Here is a 17,626-nt window from a genome sequence, read left to right on the forward strand (position 1 = left end):
AAACGGGCTGTCGACCAAACGTGAAAAACCGGGATCGCCGACGTCGCTCAAGAGGAGTAGATGTGACGAGCGATGAAACAGAACACGTGATAACAGCCGAGTAATCGATTCGTCTAGAGGGATCTCCGCAGGAATATCTAACACGTTTATCAAAGTTATCGAAAATAGGTTCCCCTGTTTGTTGGTATCGGAGAGTTGCCGATGTAGAGTATCGTGAATATGAAACGAGTTATCGAGATGGGAATTTTCATCCCCGCATAAACTATTGTTTTTTGTATCTTTTATTTCATCTGTTAGTGATTGCACTTCGACGGTGGAGTAGTTACAATTTTTTATATTTTTTGCTGATAACGTATGTGATATAATATATTGGAATATGTCAGAATCGTAGCAAGTTAGTGCGGCAAACTTGACACAGCGACCGTCAAGAATGGCCATGTCAAGCAATGTGTTGGTAACGTTGGCCGAGTCTTCATGTGTGTCATGCGCCAAGTTTAAGAAAGCTCCCAAATTCTCCTCAAGGATGAAACTCTGGCTCTGGAATTTTTCAGAGCTGTATACGTTTCCCGGCGATTTTCGTCGAATTTGTTCCATTAAAGCATGCAGATTCTGGAATTTGAAATAACTCTCCCATCGCGACAAGAACCGGAAGTAGATCACGTGAATGTTAAAACTTGCAGACGACTCGTTCGTGTTTTGAGATTTTGGTAGTGTCTCCCGTGCCGATTCACAGGGTTGGGTGATGTTATTTATGCTTAAATAAAACACCTCTCCGTAGAAAAAAGATCTCCGCTCTATGCAAATGATTCTATCTATCCGTGACTCAACTCCGGGAATTTCCGATTCTATAAATACAGACGAGTTTAAATATTTTGAAAAATTCCCTAATGAAACTGTCACGTTAGAAAATGACACATCACTTTTATTTTTAAACGCGAGCTGAAGAATAAACGTTGAGCACGATTTAGTGAAGCACGTCATCACTTCTAGGTTATGCTCACTACAGTCACGTGATCGAAGACACTGAATAACCGTACAGTTATTAAGCCGGCAGAGCCGCGATATATCCGTTTTTGAAGGGTTGGGTGGGATGCATTGCCGGAGGAACATGAAAGGGTGTAATGCTGGGGCGCTTCTTTTCACAACGCGGGGGAGTCTGGCGTGGGAGGGGGTCCCGTTGGGGGACGCCAAGAACGGTATGCAGTGAAACGAGATGACGAGAAGAAATATGGAGACGGCGAGCGTGGTTAGGACAAACGTGGCGAGACCAGCTTTTCTGAAGTTTGTGGTGTTGGCCATGGTTCGTGTCTTCACTCTAGACCTGGGAATGAGAGGAAAAGAACATCAGAATCATGGATTTGTTTCAAATTTTAGAATGAGCCTGATACAACGATTAAATGAGAAATAAATTACATTTTCAATGCAGAGGCGCAGCGACCCATTCCGTAGCAAAGTGGCTATTTCCTGCCACCTTTCCCCCCCCCCCTCCCCACCCCTCCATTTATAGTTATTCATGTTGGTGTAAAAGCGCCCCTAACCCGGGATGAAAATATTGGTTACGATTTTTGCCAGTCACTATCCCAAAAAAGTTTTTATTTTGGGTGTAGAAAACAGTTAAATCAGTGTGTTAAGTCTTGTAGAAGTTTATTAGTTATTTTCTTAACTTTGACTGCTTAATTCAATACTATAGCTTAAAACGAGCTTTTAAATTTGTTTCTACCCCTTTTGGCGCCCCTTAGGATCGGCGCCCGGGCTACTGCACCGCCCGTCCTCCCCTAGCTACGCCACTGTTTCAATGTTTTTGCGTGTAAATGTTTTTACTTTCTCGTATATACGTAGTATAGAGAAAGTATTGTAATCGTGCAAAAAAAAAAATCGAGATTTTTACAAATCTCGACGTTTTACACCTCACTGATACGGAAAAACATAATTTTGCAATCTTGTCCGTATGTCTGTGTGTGTGTGTGTCTGTCCGTGTGTGTGTCTGTGTGTAAACACGATAACTTGAGTACCGTTACAGCTAGGTTGATGAAATTTCATATATAAGTATTTTATCAAAATCGTAGATCCGTATCAACTTTTGAGCGATTTCCGATAACCGGAAGTGGTACTTTTCCTACTTTGAATTTTTCAAAAGCCTATAACTTGAGTACTATTTCAGATAGATAAATGAAATTTCACATGTAAGTAAAAGATCTAATTCTCTACCTTCTGTTAAATTTTGAGTAATTTCCGTTGACTGGAAGTAGTAATTTACGCTACTTCCGATTTCTCAAAAAACTAATGTAAATTTTTAAAGTACTAATAATATTGCGCACTATTATACGCGTTTTTATTCGGCGTTTGCTTGGTGCGCAATGTTTTTTTTATGAGATTCTATTCTATTTTTAAAAGTTTAAGTATTTACAATGGATTAAAAATCATAACTATATCCCCAGTTACCATCCCCTGTTGTTTTATATAAGAATATTCGAGAAAGTTTAGGGGAGATCACTACCGGGTTATTTTTTACAGACTAATTCAAATACTATTTTTTGTCATTGTGAAATTCAAATGTTTCGTTTTTACTTTCTCGTATATACGTAGTATAGAGAAAGTATTGTACTCGTGCAAAAAAAAAAATCGAGATTTTTACAAATCTCGACGTTTTACACCTCACTGATACGGAAAAACATAATTTTGCAATCTTGTCCGTATGTCTGTGTGTGTGTGTGTCTGTGTGTGTGTCTGTCCGTGTGTAAACACGATAACTTGAGTACCGTTACAGCTAGGTTGATGAAATTTCATATATAAGTATTTTATCAAAATCGTAGATCCGTATCAACTTTTGAGCGATTTCCGATAACCGGAAGTGGTACTTTTCCTACTTTGAATTTTTTAAAAGCCTATAACTTGAGTACTATTTCAGATAGATAAATGAAATTTCACATGTAAGTAAAAGATCTAATTCTCTACCTTCTGTTAAATTTTGAGTAATTTCCGTTGACAGAAAGTAGTAATTTACGCTACTTCCGATTTCTCAAAAAACTAATGTAAATTTTAAAAGTACTAATAATATTGCGCACTATTATGCGCTTTTTTATTTCGCGTTCACTTGGTGTGCAATTAATTTGTCTACGAGATTTTATTCTATTTTTAAAACTTTAAGTATTTAAAATGGATTAAAAATCAAGTCTATAGCCCGAGTTCCCATCCCCTGTTATTTTATATAAAAATATTCGAGAAAGTTTAGGGGAGATCACTCCCGGTTTATTTTGTTTTATCGTTATTTCTGTAGTAGCCTCGGGGTAGAAGCCTCATTTTATTATCCAAGATTTAATAATAATTATTTTTTTTAAATCTCAGACCTAATTTAATTTTTTAATAGAAAGATGTTTTTTTTTAAAATTAAATTCCAAGCTTTTGTTATTTGTGTTAATTAAATTTGACTTGACGTTGAAATACAATCTAATTTTGTAGTGTCGTGTCTAAAATATTAAATTACATTAATTAACACCGCATTGACTGTTATAATGTAAAAAAAAGGTTAAAAACGGAAATCCCAATAAAAGTGTTGCTCTGATTAAGGAAATTATTTCTAATATACCTGATATGTTTCAATGTTAATAATTCTTGTGTTTGAATGAGGAACGGCGTGGCCAAATGGTAGAGCGTTCAACTGCTAACCCGAAAGTCTCAAATTCAAATCTCGGGCTAGAGTCCGTACGACGTACCTTGGTCCACCCAGCTCTGATGGGTGTCTGAATCACGTTAGGAAAAAGCAAAGGTGCCGAGGTCACATAAACAGGTTAACTCTACTTCACCTACCCAATGGAACGTTAGTTCCGAAGGGTACTTTTTAAATTTATTTTACCGTGCTCTCTTTATACATCAACACAGCTTACCAACAAGCTGTGTATACAACAAATACATTTAAATGCTATACGTTAGGTAGAGCAGTACCGACACATTATTTCACTAAACTAAAATATGCACGCATCTCGATATTTAAAAATAAAATGCAACAGCACATAGATAACAATTTTAAAGTATTATTTTATGCTAAAATCACATTAAAATTCTCGATTTAATACAAATATTTATCTTATTTTTACTTTATTTTTCAGAGAAATTCCTTTGATCTGCATGGCTGGTCATGTGATTTTTGTGCACTATTACAATACTTCTATACTCTGTATACAAGGAAGTAAAATGGATAAAAAGCACGCCTACATACTAGTCAAAGAAGTAATACGTTTAAGGTTAACTAAATAACCATAACTTTTTAACAAAAGATAGACCACTCCAAATGCAACCATAAACGTTTATATTGATACTAAATGAAATGTTTTTGCTAGTTTAGATAATAACAATATAAACCGGGAGTGATCTCCCCTAAACTTTGTCGGATATTCTTATATAACACTACGTGGGATGGCAGCTCGGGATAAACACATGATTTTTAATCAATTTTAAATTACGTAAGCTTTTTAAAACAGAATAAAATCTAGTAGAAAAAAAGAAATGCGCACCAAATGAACGGCAAACAATATGTGCGGAATAATAAAAGTTTTTTGCAAAGTTTTGTTATGTTTTTTCCGACTCAGTGAGGTGTAAAACATCGAGACTTGTGAAAATCTCGATTTCGATTTTTCCCACGATTAAAATACTTCCACTATACATCGTATACGAGAAAGTAAAAAACCAACACAAATACAATCATATTTTAATAATCACGTATGTTCTAATAACGTTGCACACAGTTTTAAAATATATAACTTTCTGTTGAGAGTTAAATTAATTATAAATGTGGGACGGAGTGGTCTAGCGGTAGAGAGCTGGACTGCTAACCCGTAAGTCACGAGTTCGAATCCGGGTTCAAGTCAGTAGACCGTGCTTGAGTCCACCCAACTCTGATGTGTACCTAACTCACGTTAGGGAGAGTAAAGGGGGCTGGGCATAGTGCTGACCACACTATCTCTTCATATGTCGAGGTCTCAGAAACAAATGAACTCCACTTCACTTGCCCCATAAAAAGGGAAACATTATATTATGAAAATTGCGATTACTTTTACAATGTCCTTGTTACAGAAATAACATAATTTGGCCCCTCCTTATATATATATATATATATATATATATATATATATATATATATATATACGTCTATTTAAAACTGTTACCATACCAACTGTCATTCCTGTAAATTATACTTTAAATCGTGCTGTAAATCGCATGCTCAAAGAAAAAAAATGCGTTGCATAATAACAAGACAAACTTAACCCACTTTCAGTGCACCCTACAAGCTAAGATAAGTTTAGGTCAGCGCTCACACAATGCCATACAGCCAACCAACCAATGGCAACGCCAGGGATGTCGAGACGGATTCAGCTGTTCTACGAAGCTCCAGACTCCTCATTTAGTCCTGTTCCTTGAAACAGTTAAGATACGGATGCAGCCTAGATAGATCAGTAAGGAAGAGAACATTCCTCCCTCCCCCTCCCCCCACACACGCACGCACACACACACACACACACACACAAACACACATACAGATATATGTATATGTATATGTATATATATATATATATATATATATATATATATATATATATATATATATATATATATATATATATAAACGTTTGTACGTGTACGTGTACGTGTACGTGTACGTGTACGTGTACGTGTACGTGTACGTGTACGTGTACGTGTACGTGTACGTGCACGTGTACGTGTACGTGCACGTGTACGTGCACGTGTACGTGTACGTGTACGTGTACGTGTACGTGTACGTGTACGTGTACGGAACTGTCTAAAAAGCGCTTCTTGTCTTTTGTTTTCGTAAGGTATAATATATTGCACTTTTGAACAGGGATACAGTATACACTGAAAAGCCAAAACGAATGTGAAACAGGAACACAAGATTAAAAAAAACGAGTTACATTTCCTAGAATTGCCTCAAAACCGGATGTGTTCAGCTTATATAACTGTACGTTTTACCACAGATTCGTTAGATTTGTTTTCTGACAGAATCGTCTTACGGCTTCAGAAATTACAGGTAGGCCCACTACGTCTATAACATAAAATATTTTTGGAGAGTTACTATGATATGAAGTAAACGTTACCGGCAATGTCTGAAATTTAACATTGTGTGATTTTTTACTTTAATTTTCTCGGTTATTGGCGAATATAAGTACTTTCAATCATTTGAAGTGCTTGTTTATTAATATTCTGCTTGTGTATACATACACATATTTACTATATACCCGCGAAATAGAATATATATATTTACAATAATTTAAAACATTGTTTTATTATTAGTCTTTTTTGTCATTTAGAAAACACACGTATTGCAAGTACAAAACCGTTTTTACCTAATTCATGTTGAGTTTTGTTGTGGGTGGATCGAATTCTCACGACGATACCGCGCGACACAAATATCGACCTAATAAAAAATCAAATTAATTTGAAAGTTCAAGTTTGATATTAAAAACGTATAGTTTTATTCAGGATTTCACGTCAAGGCTTATTATATTAGTACTGATAGTTTTGAGTATTTTGATGCCAGCCTAACATACTATATTCTTTCACTTATTGGTTTCCAAACCATCAGAGCTACAGAGGCTTGTTTGTTCAGCATATCAGCTACCCCTCAAAGGCGTAGCGAAGGGGGGGGGGGGGGGGCAGGGGTACATATGTCCCCGGGCGCCAACCTTAGGGGGCGCCAAAAAATGGGTTGGAAAAATACATTATAAATAGTTTAAGGGGGGGGTGCAAATCGAAAGTTTGCTACCCCTGCTTGGAGATATTTTTCTTCTACTGACAAATTAATTTCCCCTCTCTATTCGTCTAACTCGCTTGACTTTTTTTGTGTGTCCTGTCAGCCGTGTTTCTTCCAGTGCTAGTATAACCATATTGTATCTTTTCATTTTTGTAGCTGCTTCTAACGTGTTCTAACGTTCCAATTTATTATTTATTTATTTTCAAGGTTTTTTAAAGGTTGTAAAACTCTCGGTTTAGGGATTGGTTGTCGGGGTGGTAACTTATGTATCAAAGCTTTCATTGGCATCCGTCATATTTTGGAGAACTTTTCCCGTTTCACCAGTTTTAGTTTTTACTTTCTCGGATATACAGAGTATAGAGAAAGTTTTGTAATCGTGCAAAAAAAATAATCGAGATTTTTGGAAATCTCGACGTTTTACACCTCCCCTGAGTTTTGCAATCTTGTCCGTATGTCTGTGTGTGTGTGTATGTGTGTGTGTGTGTCTGTCTGTGTGTGTGTCTGTAAACACGATAACTTGAGTACCGTTACAGCTAGGTTGATGAAATTTCATATATAAGTATTTTATCAAATTTGTAGATCAGTGTCAACTTTTAAGCGATTTCCGATTACAGAAAAAGGAACTTTTTCTACTTTCAATTTTTCAAAAGCCTATAACTTGAGTACTATTTCAGATAGATAAATCAAATTTAACATATACGTAAAAGATCTAATTCTCTGCCTTCTTTCAAATTTTGAGTAACTTCCGTTAACTGGCAGTAGTAATTGAGGCTATTTCCAATTTTTCAAAAAACACATGTAAATTTATAAAGTACTAATAATATTCCGCACTATTATGCACATTTTGTTTAGCGTTCATTTGGTGTGCAATTCTTTTTTCTACGAGATTCTATTCTATTTTAAAAAGTTTAAGTAATTGCAAATGGATTAAAATATTGTCTATATCCCGAGTTGCCATCCCCCGTAGTGTTATAAAAGAATATTTGAGAAAGTTTTGTGGAGATAGCTTCCTGTTTTTGGTTTCTGTAGCGGGTTCTGTTTGTACGAAATAAATTTTCTCCCCAAACTGGGGTACCAGCATGTTAGCTTTCATCTGACCCTACCCGCGCATGTCTCCCCAGCGTGGTTTAACCTGCCAGGAATTTACACTTCTGCTGGTCTGGGTGTCGTCTGGAAACACAAGCTGGGCTAGGGCTAGGGCTAGGGCTAGGGCTAGGGCTAGGGCTAGGGCTAGGGCTAGGGCTAGGGCTAGGGCTAGGGCTAGGGCTAGGGCTAGGGCTAGGGCTAGGGCTAGGGCTAGGGCTAGGGCTAGGGCTAGGGCTAGGGCTAGGGCTAGGGCTAGGGCTAGGGCTAGGGCTAGGGCTAGGGCTAGGGCTAGGGCTAGGGCTAGGGCTAGGGCTAGGGCTAGGGCTAGGGCTAGGGCTAGGGCTAGGGCTAGGGCTAGGGTTAGGGTTAGGGTTAGGGTTAGGGTTAGGGTTAGGGTTAGGGTTAGGGTTAGGGTTAGGGTTAGGGTTAGGGTTAGGGTTAGGGTTAGGGTTAGGGTTAGGGTTAGGGTTAGGGTTAGGGTTAGGGTTAGGGTTAGGGTTAGGGTTAGGGTTAGGGTTAGGGTTAGGGTTAGGGTTAGGGTTAGGGTTAGGGTTAGGGTTAGGGTTAGGGTTAGGGTTAGGGTTAGGGTTAGGGTTAGGGTTAGGGTTAGGGTTCATTTCGCGTGCAAATATATTATTTAATTTTATTAAATCTAAAATAATTTTAGTTTTAAATAATGTTTAGAGTAACTAGATTTTATATATAACTCGCAACACAAACCCAATATATAGATAGTAGAGAGATAGATATTAATAAATTTATTGACTTTTGTATTTACTTACTAGCGTACCCCTTCCCGCGCGTTGTCGCGGGAATAGAAGAAAGTCAGACGAAATATATAAGAAGTGTTTCATCCATGCGTTACCGATCCTATATTCTTAGACTCGTGACCTTGTTTTCTAAAAGTGAGTTATTTAAATGTAAACAATACCTGCGCTTGGATCATAAATATCGGGACACGGGTTTACCTACACTACCGCATGAAAACCTTGAGTGTACATTAATCACTCACCTAAATAATATGGTAGAACACACTTCGGTGACTGCCCATGTGTCAGAGACGTAGAGAGGCGCTCTAGGCGCATAGGCGCGGCTTACCACCCCTGGCTCCGTAAAACTAACAGGCGCCATCGAGCCAAATAGCATCCTGTTAATAATGATGCAGATTTTTTCATTCGCTAAAGTGACACAAATGAACAGGATTTGTTATTTAACACGTAAAAAATTATTTGACGTGTTTTAAACATCAGTGTGACTGATGCAATATGTTAGCGTTACTATTCTTAGATGCTCTATCTCAATTTCTGATTGGATTATAAAAAAATAGATGCTAATTGCATCATTCGCAAATTGACGAAACTGTTTGGATTTTTTAGGGACAAAAAGAAACATCCCAGTTAATAATCTAACCTTGGTTAATTTTTCTGATTATTAAAATAAAATGTATTACATGGCCTTCAGCGGCCCATGTGAGCCTTTGGGGGCCGAAACAGACATTTTTATTTGCAGCCTAATCGCACCCTACCAGGGCGATAGAAGACATGCCTGATTCAATTTAGTAAGCGTTTGTAATGCCCCATCCTATCCATTGTCTATCACACTGTTTAGACCGAACGTATTCACCATAGCGCTCACGGGAAAGTCCAGGACGCAAAATCGAATCCTGCCGGGGGGGGGGGGGGGGGCGCCCTTGCAAAATTAAATCCCCCTTTCTCCACCACCCACACAACCCTATTACCCCCTCCCACCCCAGAAATCTTCTCTGGAGTATTCATCAACTCCCTCAAGTTATATGGCACCGGGTGGTCGGGTGCCCGATAGGGCACTTCCCGACGCCGTAGGCGCGTCAAATTTGGCACGATGGTGCCTTCGGGCGATAGAACACGACGGCCGATGACGGTTAGCCGAAAAGTCTACGGACAGGGGGTCAAAACTGACCTCGACTGACCGGCGCCTTATATGAGCTCTATTACGAAAGAAAATTTCCTCCGACGACCCCCCTTGAAATTTTGTGAGATGGTAGGAGAACGCCTTGGGGTGTCACAAAAAAATCGGCATATCTGGGAAAACTTCGTAAAGGGGTCAAAACTGACCAGCTGTATTTCCCTATATAATCTTTGTATTTTATGGGAAAAACAGAGGGTCATTTCAACGCAGACTTTAGGGCACTAACCCTCTTTACATCTGGCTAATTTTTGACATGCTTGTAGGTAAATGGCTTGACATTTAGAGAAAACTGTCGGTTTGACTCAAAGCCCTCGACGAGGGCTAAAAAGTGACCGCGAGTGAAATTCTCGTTATATGAGCTCTATTACGAAAAAAAATTTCCTCCGACGACCCCCCTTGAAATTTTGTGAGATGGTAGGAGAACGCCTTGGGGTGTCATAAAAAACTCGGCATATCTGGGAAAACTTCGTAAAGGGTTCAAAACTGACCAGTTGTATTTCACTAAATAATCTTTGTATTTTATGGGAAAAACAGAGGGTCGTTTCAACGCAGACTTTAGGGCACTAACCCTCTTTACATCTGGCTAATTTTTTGCATGCTTATAGGTAAATGGCTTGACCTTTAGAGAAAACTGTCGGTTTGACTCAAAGCCCTCGACGAGGGCTAACAAGTGACCGCGAGTGAAATTCTCGTTATATGAGCTCTATTACGAAACAAAATTTCCTCCGACGACCCCCCTTGAAATTTTGTGAGGTGGTAGGAGAACGCCTTGGGGTATCACAAAAAACTCGGCATATCTGGGAAAACTTCGTAAAGGGGTCAAAACTGACCAGTTGTATTTCCCTATATAATCTTTGTATTTTATGGGTAAAACAGAGGGTCATTTCAACGCCGACTTTAGGGCACTAACCCTCTTTACATCTTTCTAATTTTTGGCATGCTTATAGGTAAATGGCTTGACCTTTAAGGAAAACTGTCGGTTTGACTCAAAGCCCTCGACGAGGGCTAAAAAGTGACCGCGAGTGAAATTCTCTTTATATGAGCTCTATTACGAAAAATAATTTCCTCCGACGACCCCCCCCCTTGATATTTTGTGAGGTGGTAGGAGAACGCCTTGCGGTGTCACAAAAAACTCTGCATATCTGTGAAAACTTCGTAAAGAAGTCAAAACTGACCAGTTGTATTTCCCAATATAATCTTTGTATTTTATGGGAAAAACAGAGGATCATTTCAACGCGGATTTTAGGGTACTTAAACTCAGTATATCTGGCTAATTTTTTGCATACTCTTAGGTGAATGGCTTGACCTTTAGGGAAAACTGTCGGTTTGACTCAAAGCCCTCGACGAGGGCTAAAAAGTGACCGTGAGTGAAATTCTCTTTATATGAGCTCTATTACGAAACAAAATTTCCTCCGACGACCCCCCATGATATTTTGTGAGGTGGTAGGAGAACGCCTTGGGGTGTCACAAAAAACTCGGCATATCTGGGAAAACTTTGTAAAGTGGTCAAAACTGACCAGTTGTATTTCACTAAATAATCTTTGTATTTTATGGGAAAAACAGAGGATCATTTCAACGCGGATTTTAGGGTACTTAAACTCAGTATATCTGGCTAATTTTTTGCATACTCTTAGGTGAATGGCTTGACCTTTAGGGAAAACTGTCGATTTTACTCAAAGCCCTCGACGAGGGCTAAAAAGTGACCGCGAGTGAAATTCTCTTCATATGAGCTCTATTACGAAAAAAATTTTCCTCCGACGACCCCCCCCCCCTTGATATTTTGTGAAGTGGTAGGAGAACGCCTTGAGGTGTCACAAAAAACTCGGCATATCTGGGAAAACTTTGTAAAGTGGTCAAAACTGACCAGTTGTATTTCCCTATATAATCTTTGTATTTTATGGGAAAAACAGAGGATCATTTCAACGCGGATTTTAGGGTACTTAAACTCAGTATATCTGGCTAATTTTTTGCATACTCTTAGGTGAATGGCTTGACCTTTAGGGAAAACTGTCGATTTTACTCAAAGCCCTCGACGAGGGCTAAAAAGTGACCGCGAATGAAATTCTCTTTATATGAGCTCTATTACGAAACAAAATTTCCTCCGACGACCCCCCATGATATTTTGTGAGGTGGTAGGAGAACGCCTTGGGGTGTCACAAAAAACTCGGCATATCTGGGAAAACTTTGTAAAGTGGTCAAAACTGACCAGTTGTATTTCCCTATATAATCTTTGTATTTTATGGGAAAAACAGAGGATCATTTCAACGCGGATTTTAGGGTACTTAAACTCAGTATATCTGGCTAATTTTTTGGATACTCTTAGGAGATTGGCTTGACCTTTAGGGAAAACTGTCGGTTTTACTCAAAGCCCTCGACGAGGGCTAAAAAGTGACCGCGAGAGAAATTCTCGTTATATGAGCTCTATTACGAAAATATTTTTCCTCCGACGACCCCCTTGATATTTTGTGAGGTGGTAGAAGAAGGCCTTGGGGTGTCACAAAAAACTCGCCATTTCCTAGAAAAATCGGGAAATGGGTCAAAACTGACCAGTCGTATTTCCCTATATAATCTTTGTATTTGATGGCAAAAACAGGGAAATTTTAACACAATTTTTAGGTTACTTAACGTCTGTACATCATGCTAAGTTTTTGCATACACTACTATAGATGACTAGGCCGTATGGAAAAACTGTTGGTCAGACTCAAAGCCCTCGACGAGGGCTAAAAGATGATCGCTAGTGAAGTTCTCCTTATATGAGATATATATATATATAAATAAATTGGCGAACGATCCCCTTAATATTATATGACGTCGTAGACCAACCCTGGAGGGTAACAAAAAAAAATGTATTCCCGTCGGAAACAGCCATTATAGTCGTTAAATATGTTCATATACCGTAATTTCTTATATAAGCATAGCAACTGTTTGTAAAAAAAAGTAAAAAAAGCCTACGTCATACGTTCAGTTTTCAAGGGAGGTAACGTTTTTAAAATTATTATTTTTAAAATAACTGTATACTATTTTAAACAGAAACAGAAAATGACGAAGTATAGCATTTGTTTAAGTACAAAATTAAGTTGTTAATTTAGTTGCGTATCCAAATTAAATAATCAAATAAATTTCAAAAGGCAATGTAATATAAACTATTAGATATACTGTTCATGGAACCTGTGTAGTTCTAATTCCATTTTATTTATACATTGCGTACTTTCCTATATTTCTCTGAGAGCGGAATTTAAACAACAAACATAATTTTTTTCTAAAGTTAGCATTACTGTTTAAATTAAAGCACTCCACACCCAATCCATCGCTAAATAATTAAGTATTCAAATTCTCAAATGTTTTCTAAAAACCTAAGCGAAGCTAGGCAGTATGACTAGTATATATATATATATATATATATATATATATATATATATATATATATATATATATATATATATATATATATATATATATATATATACATATATATATATATATATATTATATATTATATATTATATATATATATATATATTTATATATATATACATACATATATATATATATATATATATATATATATATATATATATATATATATATATATAGGACTAAGTTGTTGACAGGGGTAATGGTTCCGTTTAGTGACCGGGTTAATTGACTTTATAGGTCGGCGTGGTCGAGTCGGTAAAGCTCATGGTTGCTAAACCGAAAAGTCTCGAGTTCGAACCCTCGGGCAGATGAGGCTCGTTAGCTGGGGACAGCCACTCTTCTAGGAGAGACAACTCCAAAATCAAACAACTGCTGCCTTGTAGTTTGTTCTTGGTTGGACAAAGGCTATGGAAGCAAATCCAAAAAGAAAAGCAGGCTGAAATCGGAGTCAATGGCCTCAATGGCGCATAACCAGTTGACACGTTATCCTTAATTGTGATGGAAGCATGGTCGAGTCGGCAAAGCTCATGGTTGATAAATTCGAAAAAAGTCTCGAGTTCAAACCCTCTGGCAGATAAGGCTCGATCCCTCCCAACACTAAAAATTAAGAACGAAGAAGAAGAAGAAGACTTTATAGTGAATGTCATTGTGTACTGAAAAGCAGGGGTGGGGTTATATACTAAGTGTTTTAGCTTTTTTGTTTGATTATTGTATCTTTTTCTTTCTATGTATCCATAGATTACAAGATGTTGCTGCAGATAGCTGCAGTTGTTTCCACAATGCTTATGGTGGTAGAATCAAGTGCAAAATTGGAGATGTTAGTTGGATGTGGGAGAAGAAAAAATGTGTACTTGTCTGGTATAGAGATGGGTGAAGTGTACCAAACAAATTTGAATCGTTTCAAAGGCGCTGTTTGTCAAAATGGTTTACGCAGGTGGAGAAATTCTAATCAACAAGTAGTTGTTGCAAACTGGTGGGTAAGTTTCGACACCATGGGTTGGGCGCTATGTCCAGAAGGTCATTTTCTAATTGGCATTCGTAGAGTGACAGAGAGAACTTTTGAAACAACTGAATACGGTGGAATGTATTTAGCAGCCTATATGAAAACAGTCGAATATAAAGTGTTCTTTAAAAAAGAAGATCAACCACTGTTCCACATTGAAGAAGGAGTCTGCGCTAAGCCCGCTGATCACCCACACCACTACAGAAATTGCGAGCATCTTGATATCACTCACTGTTATCAGAAGAAAGGACCTTGCGAATGTAAACAAGGCTATCATCTTGCTGGTGTGTACAGGGAGGCGTGCAATGAATCGGAATGTCTGACTGAGTTTAGATGTTGCGCCATGATGGATGAGATGGATAAACTGGATGGGATAGACAGTGTACAGACATTAATCATGGACAGAACTCTTTATCCATTGTCTTACCTAGCTTTCTACCTTGGTTATGGGTGGTGCGCTGGTTGTCGAGGCAAGTATGTGGGCGATGATTTCAAAAGAAATGGTCACACGTGGGAAGCAGTGCTTAGTGAATTCTGTGAAGGTTATAAACATGAAGAGAGACTTAAAATCGACTACCTTAACTGGACCTATGAAAAAACGAACGAGAAGTTTGGTGAAATGAAAAGAGAAATTATGGACGTTGTAACTGTTGAAGAAAAAACAATTAGAAACTATAACACTAATCCCCATACATCTTTTCTACAGAGAACTCGCACTGAATTTCAAAGCGTGACTCACACGACTACTAATTCATGGAGAAATGCTCATGAGTTGGGTATAGAGATTTCATTTCCATTTAAACATATTGCTCCTAAGGTTAACTACAAATTCACTTATGAAAATGCTCAGACAGTAGTTGACGGTACAAACAATAGTTCGTCATCTACTTCTACAACGGCTGACACAGTGACAGTACCTGCTAAAAGCGAAGTCGAATGGAAATTACAGCATTATAAAATACGCGTCTCTATACCCTATACTGTTACTGTGCGGGCCAAATTTTCAACGCAGTTTCGAGGATTTCTAAGATGGGGCCAAGGCAAAAATAGCAAAACAACAAATTACCACCATGTACATCGTGGTATTGGAGACAGACCAACTTTTAATTACACATTCGGAGATAAACATATTCCATTTTATCACGCACTTAAACAGCAATCTGATCGTAACGCTGAACCCTGGCTTTGGGTCGACTTAAAACATGCTTATACCAGCTCTCAATCTATGATAAATCAACTCACAGACGAAAAGAATTACGAATTTAATGTAACCGGATGGTTTACGCTTTACGGCATTAAGGTCGAGAATGAAGTTTCCACACCGAAACAAATTTCGCGAAAACGAAGATTTGTGAACAGACCGGAAATCAAGGCGGAGACTGAAATGTCAGATATCAATAAGGTAAAGACTGACATGGCAGGCATCAATAATGTGAAGTCTGACAATGCAGATATTATTGTGAAGACTGACATATCAGATGTCAATAAGATGAAAACGGACATGGCAGATGTCAATAAGATGAAAACTGACATGGCAGATGTCAATAAGATGAAAACTGACATGGCAGATGTCAATAAGATGAAAACTGACATGGCAGATGTCAATAAGATGAAAACTGACATGGCAGATGTCAATAAGATGAAAACTGACATGGCAGATGTCAATAAGATGAAAACTGACATGGCAGATGTCAATAGGATGAAAACTGACATGGCAGATGTCAATAAGATGAAAACTGACATGGCAGATGTCAATAAGATGAAAACTGACATGGCAGATGTCAATAGGATGAAAACTGACATGGCAGATGTCAATAAGATGAAGACTGACATGGTGAAGAATGACGTGGCGAAAACGGCCTTGATACTCGACCTGTTAAACACAACAATCGATGCTCATGCTTGTGAGCTGCCCTACTTAAAGTTTATTGACCTTGACGAGAAGGTGGACCCAGAAGACATTTGAATCATAATACAGAGGCAAACATTTGGTTTCGTTTAGATTTAGAATGTAACGTGCAAAGTTTGTCTTTAATTATGTTTTAAAAACTTACAATTACATTTCTCTATCACTTTGAATAGAATGTCTTAAAATTAAATAAACTAAAGTACTCCACTCTTATACACGCTTTTATTTAAATTCGATTTACTTTATTATTCGAGAATATCCATCATATATCCGTTAACTTTAAGTGTATCATATCATTTGTAACGCTTCTAACAGAGCAATATCAAATCGTATGCAGGTTCTCTGTAAAATATATTCCAAAGTACATAGAGATTATATAACGAACTGATGCAAACGTACCACCATATGTAGCGGATTAATTTAGGAATATTGATGATGGTATAAGATTACGGTAAACAAAATGAGTTCTGTGTTTCATATTTTCTTGTTAATGAACACGAAGCAGTGAAGATTTTTAAAAAATCAGGATCAGCTTACTGCAGGATCAGGTTTCTGTAAGGGGAGAGCAGTCTTTAAGGTAAGAAAGGACAAGATTTTTTAGGGATATCCTGATATTACAGATGTAATTCTGAGAAGCCTGGATTCATGTGTAGGGATGGAATATGGATATATGCTAGATCAGAGAAGATAAAAGTCTTACATATCTCTCTCTATCTCTCTCTCTCACACATACACAGAAACACACATACACAGAAACAGAGAAACACCCACACAAACAACCAATTCACATCCACACTAACACTCAGAGACATAAACACCAATACAAACACGCACAATCAACCACAAATACATACACTCACGCACTCTCATTCGTGCATAAACACACACATTAATCTATGTAGGTTGTCTATTTATCTACCATTATCTACAATGTGTTTCATTGTTAATAATTCTTATGTTTGAATGAGGAACGGCGTTGTCGAATGGTAGAGCGTTCTTCTGCTAACCAGAAAGACTCAATTTCAAATCCCGGGCTAGAGTCCGTATGACGTACCTTGGTCCACCCAGCTCTGACTCACGTTAGGGAAAGTAAAGGCGTCATAGTGCTGACCACACTATCCTTTCATATGCCGAGGTCACAGAAACAGGTTAACTCTACTTCACCTTCCCCAATGGAACCTTAGTTCCAAAGTGTACTGTTTAAAATGATTTTACCATGTATTCTTGTTTATTAACTTTATACATCAACACATATGACCAACGCCATTATACCTATAAAGCAAATATATCTAAAACATATACGTTAGGTAGAGCAGTACTGACACATGAGTTAACTAAACCAGAATATCAACTTGAATTCCTCAGATGTACCGGGTATTTTCGTTTACTTTAAATGTATCATATCCTTTGTAACGTTACTAGCAGAGCAATATCAAATCGTGTGCAGGTTTTCTTTAAAATATACTCAAAAGTACATTATTTAACGATCTGATGCAAATGC

The 17,626-nt window shown here is 37.8% G+C and overlaps 1 protein-coding gene across 1 annotated transcript; it reads left to right on the forward strand.

Moving 5' to 3' along the window:
- Window positions 1-5,991: 5,991 nt before the first annotated feature.
- On the forward strand, window positions 5,992-16,330 carry LOC131956561 (uncharacterized). The gene is made up of 2 exons (XM_059321078.1): window positions 5,992-6,040; window positions 13,952-16,330. The coding sequence occupies exon 2, from the start codon at window positions 13,960-13,962 to the stop codon at window positions 16,180-16,182; it is 2,223 nt and encodes a 740-aa protein (XP_059177061.1). The 5' UTR covers window positions 5,992-6,040; window positions 13,952-13,959; the 3' UTR covers window positions 16,183-16,330.
- Window positions 16,331-17,626: the final 1,296 nt, after the last annotated feature.

This window comes from Physella acuta, unplaced genomic scaffold (assembly GCF_028476545.2).
Source record: "Physella acuta isolate Inbredline_101_S28 unplaced genomic scaffold, ASM2847654v3 ptg001160l, whole genome shotgun sequence".
Taxonomy (NCBI): Eukaryota; Metazoa; Mollusca; class Gastropoda; family Physidae; genus Physella; species Physella acuta.